Source organism: Coregonus lavaretus, assembly GCF_964263955.1.
Source record: "Coregonus lavaretus genome assembly, chromosome: 8".
Lineage (NCBI taxonomy): Eukaryota > Metazoa > Chordata > Actinopteri > Salmoniformes > Salmonidae > Coregonus > Coregonus lavaretus.
In genome coordinates, this window is record NC_139995.1 from 32,682,914 (window position 1) to 32,694,708 (window position 11,795).

At 44.0% G+C, this 11,795-nt stretch overlaps 1 protein-coding gene across 1 annotated transcript; it reads left to right on the forward strand.

The window, feature by feature from the left end:
* The first annotated feature begins 666 nt into the window (after positions 1-666).
* Positions 667-9,599, forward strand: gpr61l (G protein-coupled receptor 61-like). The gene is made up of 2 exons (XM_084167987.1): positions 667-1,084; positions 7,248-9,599. Exon 2 carries the CDS (start codon positions 7,350-7,352, stop codon positions 8,643-8,645), a length of 1,296 nt encoding a protein of 431 aa, XP_084024113.1. The 5' UTR covers positions 667-1,084; positions 7,248-7,349; the 3' UTR covers positions 8,646-9,599.
* Positions 9,600-11,795: the final 2,196 nt, after the last annotated feature.

An 11,795-nucleotide genomic window follows, 5' to 3' on the forward strand; every position in this document is an offset into this window, starting at 1 on the left:
GAGACTGCATATGCTTTCACCTATTTATATAAGTCAGTGGTTTTATTATTGTGCCCAGACCCCAGTGTTTTGACAAATTTATTCAGCTCTTTTGATGTCACTACTGTGGGTTGCCACTATTTAGTGGTTGTTGCCCAACGTTTGCAACATGCTGTAGATGCACAGTTGGATGTGATGACCACATTCTTCAGACAACACATTCAACATTTCAATAAACAGCAACACCAACACAGACAGTTACCATTAAAGTTTCTTCCTTGCACTCAATTTTGAATATTGTCATCCAGAGATTAGTGGAAATTACCTCATTTCACCACAGCTGGGTCAATCACTAAATCCAATATAGGAAAGTTGAGGAGTCAGGACAAGATTATACCTCATGTTTTAATAACCCTTGCTCTATGAGTAATGTGATATTTGGTTGTAAAAAATAAATTGGTTGTATTTGCATCTAAAAAATACAGAAGCACATTGTTGGAAAAAGCCAACATGTTAACATGTATATGCCAGTTGCAGTTAAAGCAGAGCTGATGTCAGTCTTTTGAATTGGTGTGATCTAGGACCCAGAGAAGAACTGTCTCTGAGGGGACAGTGGAGTGTGTGTCTGTTGGAGAGGGGGGAGGGGGAAATCACACAGTGCACAATGTGTGACAGTCACTGCCTTATACAGTGATAGAGTGAGAGGAGGAGGAGGGATGGAGAGCGCATCCTCACATCTATCAGGGACTTAGACACCATCCTGAGTGAAGTGATCAACAGCCTCTACACACACCTGCTCTCACACTAGTGTCCCTCTGTGATCACAGCCTGGTCTGGACCAGGGAGATTCCCTCTACACCTATACCAGAGACTTCAAAACCTCCGGACAACCCACTGGCTAACTCTATCCTCAGCAGTGTGGAGCTTGTCCTGCTCATCCAGTGGAAATACCCAGTGTAACTGGTCTACTTGGACCTTTTCAGGTTTGGATCTGCTTAACTGAGGTCTCCTCACTAAAACAACACCTGGGATATCCAGAATGGACGAATCATGAAATCCTGATCTCTTTGAATTGGACTGGACATATCATAATCTCATATCATGGGTAGGTTACAATACTTTTCTTATATTATCATTCTACTCATTTTGACTCAGTTCACAAATCCATAATGTATCCTCAACAGGTTGCATAGCAAACAGGTGCACGTTCTGTTGGAGGTGCACTGTGCATTTTTACATAGAGTGTAATCACTTGAACATTTCATCAGATTGTCATAGATGAGCTGAAAGTTGAGGGAACAAGCTATTTTGAGAGTTATTGTTTTTTGGGGAGTGGGTTTTCTGCTTCAGGTGCATGTGTTTCAAAGTCAAGGTAATATATATGTCCAGTGTCCACTGTATGTGTATGTGCACTTAAGAAATTACTTCATCTTTTGAGTAGAATAGTATACCGTAATTTCCTGAATGGAAATGTAACATAAATGTTTTTATATCCCATCTATTATCATTCATAATACACAGCCTTACAAAATGTTTGCCTCTACATCCATATTTAGCTACATCCTAAATACAAAATGTTAATTTTAAGAAAATACTTGTTTTAATTTACTAACATTGAAGGATATTATACTGACTCCATCTCAGTGGGTTTCCCAGTTGACAGTAGCTGTGCAGTGACAGCTCGAGCTGAAATGGCAGGGAGGGAGGGGGTGGGACCAGAGAGGGACAGTGAGGGGGACTTTGGAGGGACAAGCATGGGTGACTCATGTGACCTCTCAAAAAATAAACAAGAGGTACAGTGGGGAAAAAAAGTATTTAGTCAGCCACCAATTGTGCAAGTTCTCCCACTTAAAAAGATGATAGAGGCCTGTAATTTTCATCATAGGTACATGTCAACTATGACAGACAAAATGAGAAAGAAAAATCCAGAAAATCACATTGTAGGATTTTTAATGAATTTATTTGCAAATTATGGTGGAAAATAAGTATTTGGTCAATAACAAAAGTTTCTCAATACTTTGCTATATACCCTTTGTTGGCAATGACACAGGTCAAACGTTTTCTGTAAGTCTTCACAAGGTTTTCACACACTGTTGCTGGTATTTTGGCCCATTCCTCCATGCAGATCTCCTCTAGAGCAGTGATGTTTTGGGGCTGTCGCTGGGCAACACGGACTTTCAACTCCCTCCAAAGATTTTCTATGGGGTTGAGATCTGGAGACTGGCTAGGCCACTCCAGGACCTTGAAATGCTTCTTACGAAGCCACTCCTTCGTTGCCCGGGCGGTGTGTTTGGGATCATTGTCATGCTGAAAGACCCAGCCACGTTTCATCTTCAATGCCCTTGCTGATGGAAGGAGGTTTTCACTCAAAATCTCACGATATATGGCCCCATTCATTCTTTCCTTTACACAGATCAGTCGTCCTGGTCCCTTTGCAGAAAAACAGCCCCAAAGCATGATGTTTCCACCCCCATGCTTCACAGTAGGTATGGTGTTCTTTGGATGCAACTCAGCATTCTTTGTCCTCCAAACACGACGAGTTGAGTTTTTACCAAAAAGTTCTATTTTGGTTTCATCTGACCAAATGACATTCTCCCAATCCTCTTCTGGATCATCCAAATGCACTCTAGCAAACTTCAGACGAGCCTGGACATGTACTGGCTTAAGCAGGGGGACACGTCTGGCACTGCAGGATTTGAGTCCCTGGCGGCGTAGTGTGTTACTGATGGTAGGCTTTGTTACTTTGGTCCCAGCTCTCTGCAGGTCATTCACTAGGTCCCCCCGTGTGGTTCTGGGATTTTTGCTCACCGTTCTTGTGATCATTTTGAACCCACGGGGTGAGATCTTGCGTGGAGCCCCAGATCGAGGGAGATTATCAGTGGTCTTGTATGTCTTCCATTTCCTAATAATTGTTCCCACAGTTCATTTCTTCAAACCAAGCTGCTTACCTATTGCAGATTCAGTCTTCCCAGCCTGGTGCAGGTCTACAATTTTGTTTCTGGTGTCCTTTGACAGCTCTTTGGTCTTGGCCATAGTGGAGTTTGGAATGTGACTGTTTGAGGTTGTGGACAGGTGTCTTTTATACTGATAACAAGTGCCATTAATACAGGTAACGAGTGGAGGACAGAGGAGCCTCTTAAAGAAGAAGTTACAGGTCTGTGAGAGCCAGAAATCTTGCTTGTTTGTAGGTGACCAAATACTTATTTACCACCATAATTTGCAAAAAAAAATCATAAAAAATCCTACAATGTGATTTTCTGGATTTCTTTTTCTCAATTTGTCTGTCATAGTTGACGTGTACCTATGATGAAAATTACAGGCCTCTCTCATCTTTTTAAGTGGAAGAACTTGCACAATTGGTGGCTGACTAAATATTTTTTTTCCCCACTGTAAGTAATTGACCCTTCAGTGCAAAACATACACTGCTCAAAAAAATAAAGGGAACACTAAAACAACACATCCTAGATCTGAATGAAAGAAATAATCTTATTAAATACTTTTTTCTTTACATAGTTGAATGTGCTGACAACAAAATCACACAAAAATTATCAATGGAAATCAAATGTATCAACCCATGGAGGTCTGGATTTGGAGTCACCCTCAAAATTAAAGTGGAAAGCCACACTACAGGCTGATCCAACTTTGAAGTAATGTCCTTAAAACAAGTCAAAATGAGGCTCAGTAGTGTGTGTGGCCTCCATGTGCCTGTATGACCTCCCTACAATGCCTGGGCATGCTCCTGATGAGGTGGCGGATGGTCGCCTGAGGGATCTCCTCCCAAACCTGGACTAAAGTATCCGCCAACTCCTGGACAGTGTGTGGTGCAACGTGGCGTTGGTGGATGGAGCGAGACATGATGTCCCAGATGTGCTCAATTAGATTCAGGTCTGGGGAACGGGCGGGCCAGTCCATAGCATCAATGCCTTCCTCTTGCAGGAACTGCTGACACACTCCAGCCACATGAGGTCTAGCATTGTCTTGCATTAGAAGGAACCCAGGGCCAACCGCACCAGAATATGGTCTCACAAGGGGTCTGAGGATCTCATCTCAGTACCTAATGGCAGTCAGGCTACCTCTGGCGAGCACATGGAGGGCTGTGCGGCCCCCCAAAGAAATGCCACCCCACACCATGACTGACCCACCGCCAAACCGGTCATGCTGGAGGATGTTGCAGGCAGCAGAACGTTCTCCACGGCGTCTCCAGACTCTGTCACGTCTGTCACATGTGCTCAGTGTGAACCTGCTTTCATCTGTGAAGAGCACAGGGCGCCAGTGGCGAATTTGCCAATCTTGGTGTTCTCTGGCAAATGCCAAACGTCCTGCACGGTGTTGGGCTGTAAGCAAACCCCCACCTGTGGACGTCGAGCCCTCATACCACTCTCATGGAGTCTGTTTCTGACCGTTTGAGCAGACACATGCAAATTTGTGGCCTGCTGGAGGTCATTTTGCAGGGCTCTGGAAGTGCTCCTCCTGCTCCTCCTTGCACAAAGGCGGAGGTAGCAGTCCTGCTGCTGGGTTGTTGCCCTCCTACGGCCTCCTCCACGTCTCCTGATGTACTGGCCTGTCTTCTTGTAGCGCCTCCATGCTCTGCACACTACGCTGACAGACACAGCAAACCTTCTTGCCACAGCTCGCATTGATGTGCCATACTGGATGAGCTGCACTACCTGAGCCACTTGTGTGGGTTGTAGACTCCGTCTCATGCTACCACTAGAGTGAAAGCACCGCCAGCATTCAAAAGTGACCAAAATATCAGCCAGGAAGCATAGGAACTGAGAAGTGGTCTGTGGTCACCACCTGCAAAACCAGTCCTTTATTGGGGGTGTCTTGCTAATTGCCTATAATTTCCACCTGTTGTCTATTCCATTTGCACAACAGCATGTGACATTTATTGTCAATCAGTGTTGCTTCCTAAGTGGACAGTTTGATTTCACAGAAGTTTGATTGACTTGAAGTTACATTGTGTTGTTTAAGTGTTCCCTTTATTTTTTTGAGCAGTGTATTATTCTTAAGTGTTATACTTTTTCTCCTGTCTGTAGTAAAACACCTTTCTAAAAATGGAAAGGACCAGGACATTCATTAAGGGCAGTATATTGGGTTTATGAATCAATGTCAAAAGGCAAGAATAGAATTGTTTTGCTTTCCTCTGTGAGTGAAAGGTTGTTGTTGCTCAATGTTTGGAGAGAAAGGAGGAAAAACACCACAATCCATCCATTGGCCCCGTGTCCCACACCTTATCTAATGTGACCTTTACTCTTATCTACTTAGTGTTCCCAGAATCCATGCAATGCTGACACGCCATATAGCAAGGAGTAAGAACTATATGTTTCATACAAACTGTAGTAACCCACTGGGCACAGACGTCAGTTCAACATCTAGTTTTGATTTACATTAAACTAATGTGAATTCATCATGTCATTATATTTAGGTTAAAAGTTGGGTGAAAAAAATACGAAATGCCCTTATGTTGATGACTTTTTGCACGTTGATTCAACGTCATTAAATTTTTCAGGGTTGAAATCACATGTAAACAACTTTGATTCAACCAGTTTTTGCCCAGTGGGAAGTACTTTATCTGAACTAAAACAGTTTTTTTTCTCATTCACAATCAAAACAGTGAAAATGCATGTATTCTAATGTCTTTAGCTATCTTGGTTTTATGTCCATGTGATCTGGTAGTTTGGCTTGTCAGATAACCTCCAGGCAGTGAAATAGAGAGAGTTCAGGCCAGGGCAGGTATCCCCTTGTGACTATAATGCTGTATAAATGTAAATAATATCCAACATTTGACAAATTCATTTGATTTGTTTTATTTTTATTCTAACTTCAGTACTATATTAGATTATACACTGAGTGTACAAAACATTAAGAACACCTTCCTAATATTTTGCCCTCAGAACAGCTTCAATTCGTCGAGGCATGGACTCTACAAGGTGTCGGAAGCGTTCCACAGGGATGCTGGCCCATGTTGACTCCAATGCTTCCCACAGTTGTGTCAAGTTGGCTGGATTTCCTTTGGGTGGTGGACCATTCTTGATACACACAGGAAACTGTTGAGCGTGAAAAACCCAGCAGCGTTGCAGTTCTTGAAACAAACCGGTGCGCCTGGCACCTACTACCATACCCCGTTCAAAGGCACTTAAATCGTTTGTCTTGCCCATTCACCCTCTGAATGGCACACATACACAATTCATTTCTCAATTGTCTCAAGGCTTTAAAATCATTCTTTAACCTGTCTCCTCCCCTTCATCTACACTGATTGAAGTGGATTTAACAAGTGACATCAGTAAGGGATCATAGCTTTCAGCTGGATTCACATGGTCAGTCTATGTCATGGAAAGAGCAGGTGTTCTTAATGTTTTGTACACTCAGTGTATCAGACTGATGTATTTGGACATGTTTTTCCTAATCAAATTTAAATTATATAATTGAGAACCATCATAGGTCTTTTGAGAGAGGACTCTCTAGAAAATGTATTGGCGAGCATTGTGATATGATGTTTGTTTTTTGCTCTTAAAGCGCATTGAGATTCTATGAAAAGCGCTATAGAAGTTTAATAAATTATTATAATTTATAATGTATTATTATTATTATGTTGAACATGAACAAAGGCCTTAGGCGGTGTTCCTCTCTGTTTGGGAAACCTTGATAGAGCTTACTGGTAAAACCCTGAGGCTTACCAAACCGCTTTGTTTTCCCTGGATGGGAGATAAAGTTGCTTTGACATAAACACAGCTATTTTTACTCTTATTTTACCCTAAATGTTTTTTTTATTACCCTCTCATCCTCTTCTGTGTGAGCAAGGCATGGGATAGAATGTACGGTATATTTCCACTCTGACCTTGGGCTAATTATCAACCCACCCCTCCATAAGTTTTCTTTAGAACAAGACCTGAAACAAATATAGAAATGCTCAGTGCAGCCTAGAGCAAAGACATCATGAAGATTAAACTTGTAGAGGCAATTTTCTCTCAGGAGCCCATCAGACAGAACGTCTTTGAAGGATTAAAGGGTTATTAATGTAGAACATATTCCTTGTCAATACAATGAGGTCTCCAGGACCATCTGAAATGTAATAAATCAATTAGGTTGTCCCTCACATGACAGGAATGAAGACTGATTTAATAGAAAAAGGATTACCAAACATGATTATACGGCATCAAAGCAAAATGTACTGTAGTAGTAAACCATATGTTAAGTTGCATCAGCATGACATTTCAAGCTCATATACAGTAATTGTTTGAATTGTGTTTTTGTCTCCTTAACAGGACATATCCAACATGATGACAAGTACCTGAAAAGAGAAGAAAGTAAACATTGCAATGGGGCCTGCTGCTGTAGTGATGCCTCTGACTAGACTTTTGTGAACTATGGAGAAATCTGGTCCGATGCTGGCCTCTACTCCCAATCGCACAGGTGCCAACCTCACAACCAGCCTATGGGGACCCAACCCCACAGTCCCCGCAGAGGTGGGAGTGGTCACCAGCTCCCAGTCTCAAATCAAAGATCTGATTGGGCTGTTCGCAATGGTGACCCTTAACCTCATCGCCCTATTGGCCAACACTGGAGTCATGGTGGCCATCGCACGCGCCCCTCACCTGAAGAGGTTTGCCTTTGTGTGCCACCTGTGTGCAGTGGACCTGCTGTGTGCCATCCTCCTCATGCCCCTGGGCATCATCTCCAACTCGCCCTTCTTTGGCACTGTGGTGTTCACCGTACTGGAGTGCCAGGTCTACATTTTCCTCAATGTGTTCCTCATCTGTGCCTCCATCCTCACCATCACCGCCATCAGTGTGGAGCGCTACTACTACATCGTCCATCCAATGCGCTACGAGGTGAAGATGAGCATCAACCTTGCCATCGGCATAATGATCCTCATCTGGGTCAAGTCAATCCTGCTGGCCCTGGTCACCCTGTTTGGCTGGCCTGCCTACGGGGCCCACAGCTCCATCGCTGCCAACCACTGCTCCCTCCACTGGAGCCACAGTCGGTTGAGGAAGGTGTTCGCCGTGCTCTTCAGCGTGGTGTGTTTCCTGCTACCTGCCATTGTCATCTTTGCTGTCTACTGTAACGTGTACAAGGTGGCGCGCTCAGCTGCCCTGCAGCACGCACCCGCGCCCACCACCTGGGCCTCGTCCAACCCGGCCAAACGTCCCAACCGTTCTGACTCCATCAACAGCCAGACCACCATCATCAACACCACCCGCAGCCTGCCCCAGAGACTGTCCCCTGAGAGGGCATTCAGCGGGGGTAAGGCTGCCCTCACCCTGGTGGTCATTGTGGGCCAGTTCCTGCTCTGCTGGCTGCCTTACTTCTCCTTCCACCTGCACCTGTCCTTCAGCTCATCCCTGCAGAGTCCCGGGGACGTGGAGGAGGCCGTCACCTGGCTGGCCTACTCCTCCTTCGCTGTCAACCCTTTCTTTTATGGCCTTCTCAACAGGCAGATCAGGGAGGAGTTGGTCAAGTTCCGGCGCTGCTGCTCCTCCGGGCCGGTGGAGCTGGTGGCCTCCAGCCATGAGGGCTCCTTTCAGGAGAACTTCCTCCAGTTCATTCAGAGGACCAGCAGCACGGCCGACACACGCTCCAGCTGCGCCAACTCCAGCCCCAGGAACACTCTGGACCAGGGGGTCAGGATCCCTGGACAGATACCAGAGGAGCATGGCTAAACACAAAGGACAGTGGACAACACACTTCAATTTGGACTGTTAATATGACAGCCCTCTGTACTCGTAGCACCCTGAGTTTTTCCTGATTATGTGTCCTGACCAGGAAAACTCTTTAGGGCCCTGAGGTTTTTCAGGTCAGGTCATGTGGTTGGGAAAAACTCAAGCCCCTACTCATAAGCTGTACTTAATGTATGCCTCTGAGTAGGTGTCCATTATTTATTGGTATGGGATTCATTCAGGTAAGGTCTCCAACACAAGACCACAGTGTTTTAATGTGAAATATTAAATTATTGTGACAGAATGTAATTGACTTTACCATTGTTTCATGACAGGTCCTAAACCTAAACATGATGTTAAACAGTCTCCATATATACTTCCATTCATTTTTTCAACTGGTACCGAGGGACCTTCAGACGAGTCTTGTGAGGTCTGTGGGCCTAGAGCAAAACAGAGAACACCATTGTGTTCGTGAGAGTCTCATCTTTCCATAATTTGTACGCTACAGACGATTTTGTGAGAAGACCGATTTTCGGGATTGTCTCGTGGTCTGACAAACACCGCTCTAGCTCTGTCACCTTTCACCACAGATGCGGAAGTGCGATATAGGCTGATGTGGTGGATTGAGAGGCATCCAATGCAACAAAAAAAACATATCTCTAGCTTAAATTGACTGATTTAAAAAAATTGTTTTATGCTAATTACATTTCCACAGGGGGTGCGGACATCGACCTTAGGGGATTAAATTGTATGCTTGTTTTATATATTGTTGAATGAATTATATGTTCTGAAATAACATTTATGGACATATGTGTTTACTCATGTTTACAATGAACAGGAAAAAAGGTATTGGAATACGTTCCTATTTTAATATTGTATAGCGGCAATGTAAAGCTTCTAATTAACTTTCTCTCATTAACACATTATTTAAATAAAGTGACAAGCATCAATACAAGAGTAACAACAATGGATTTATCTTTTCTAATAATTCAAACCATTTTACAGTGAAAAACAATGTGTCATGTGCAAGTATATATCAATGCAAGGGATAAAAGGCAAAACTAGTGTAAAACATAAAAACAGCAACATGTAGATATAAAAATGCAACCATCCACCATGAATCTGAGGGACACCTTAAATGTCGTCTGTGCCTGTCACCATGGAAATGCAGTAGGCAGGGACACGTAGCAACAAGGTCCTCTGCTGCAGTGCTGGATGCTTGGCTTTTGATCCAGATTGGGAGAGCAGCAGACATACAGAGAGACAGAGCTTATTATCATCTGAATAGAGCCAGTGAAAAACACAGGCCAGCATAAGACTGTTGTGTTGTTGTGATTTGTGATTCATGAACCTGAGAGTCCCTGGCAGGCATGATGAAAACAGGGTCAGACTAGAAATAGAACGTGAGTGGATGTCGAGATACTCTGAGTCGATATTCACGTAATAATAAGGAATTTCCCTCGACCATGCACACAAATTGGGGTAAACAAACATTCTTTCCTATTGACCCACACCCATTGTAAAAGAGCCAACTTCGTCATTGATTTTTTTGTTATACAGAAATAACAGAACATGCCGAAAAGATGCTGAGTTGTTCAATGTACATGTAACCAGGTCAGAAACCCAGACCTACGGTTCGCAATGCTCCCACGTAGGGAAATAGAGCCTGTGAGTAGGGTAAGGGGATACCTAGTCCCTGGTTACATGTACATTGAACAACACAGCAGCTTTTTGGAATGTTTTGATATTTCTGTATAACAAAAAATTGCATTCAACCAAAATGTGTCTTCCGCATTTAACCCAACCCCTCTGAATTGAGAGGTGTGGTGGGCTGCCTTAATCAATGTCATTGGTGCCCAGGGAGTAGTTGTTGAGGGTGAACTGCCTTGCTCAAGGGTAGAACGACAGAATTTTCCACCTTGCCAGCTCAGGGATTAAAACCAGTGACCTTTCGGTTACTGGCCCAACGCTCTTAACCGCTAGGCTACCTGCTGCCCTTTGGTTTCAGGCTGTTCAGCATGGGAGAGTGGGAAATGTGGGGACCTGGTGTCCAAGTAGGCTACATGTAGTTATGTGTTTGGAAAACATTTAATCACAGGTAAGACATTTAACTTGTTTAGTATAGTCCGTTTGTAACTCCACTCACTACTTGTATATGTATAGTCCGTTTTTTTTTTTTTTTGTGTTGTTGGCTCTCTTAATGTTCCGGTCGGTAGATAGCTAGGACTCACTCACATAGTTACTAGCACCGTCATGAAAAGGGACATGAGGGAAGCCCTACAATATGAAGTTTTTATAACTAGTGAGAACGCTCGGGAGCAGGCAATGTTGAAAAGTAATCTTTAGACATGTACTTTTCTTAAATGTAGTTTTGTAATTGACTAAAACAAGCAGACAACAAGAAAATTGCATTTGTATATATTTGCTGTGAGCCAATGGCGTAACCTAGATAACCACAGGTTGTTTTCCCCACAGGTGGGCGGGCTGCGACTTTTATCTAATACCGACTGGGACTATGGAGAGCGTGATGGAGATTAAAGGCCAGTCCACCATGCAGCTCTAGCACAGGTGGCCTGTGGCACCTTAATTGGGGAGGACGGGCTCATAGTAATGGCTCGAACGGAATACATAGAATGGTAACGAACACATCAAACACATGGTTTCCATGTGTTTGATACCATTCCATTTACTCCATTCCAGACATTATTATTAGCCGTCCTCCCCTCAGCAGTGTCCTGTGAGCTCTAGTCTCTCCACATGAGAGGTCCAAGGTGCCTGGGGAAATAGAAGAGACACAATGGAGTACACCACATCAGTCACTGGCTTCATCAATAAGTGTATCGATGATGTCGTCCCCACAGTGACCGTACGTACATACCCCAACCAGAAGCCATGGATTACAGGAAACATCCGCACTGAGCTAAAGGGTAGAGCTGCCGCTTTCAAGGAGTGGGACTCTAACCCGGACGCTTATAAGAAATCCCACTATGCCCTCCGACGAACCATCAAACAGGCAAAGAGTCAATACAGGACTAAGATTGAATCGTATTACACTGGCTCTGACGCTCGTCGGATGTGGCAGGGCTTGAAAACTATTACAGACTACAAAGGGAAGCACAGCCGCGAGCTGCCCAGTGACACAAGCCTACCAGA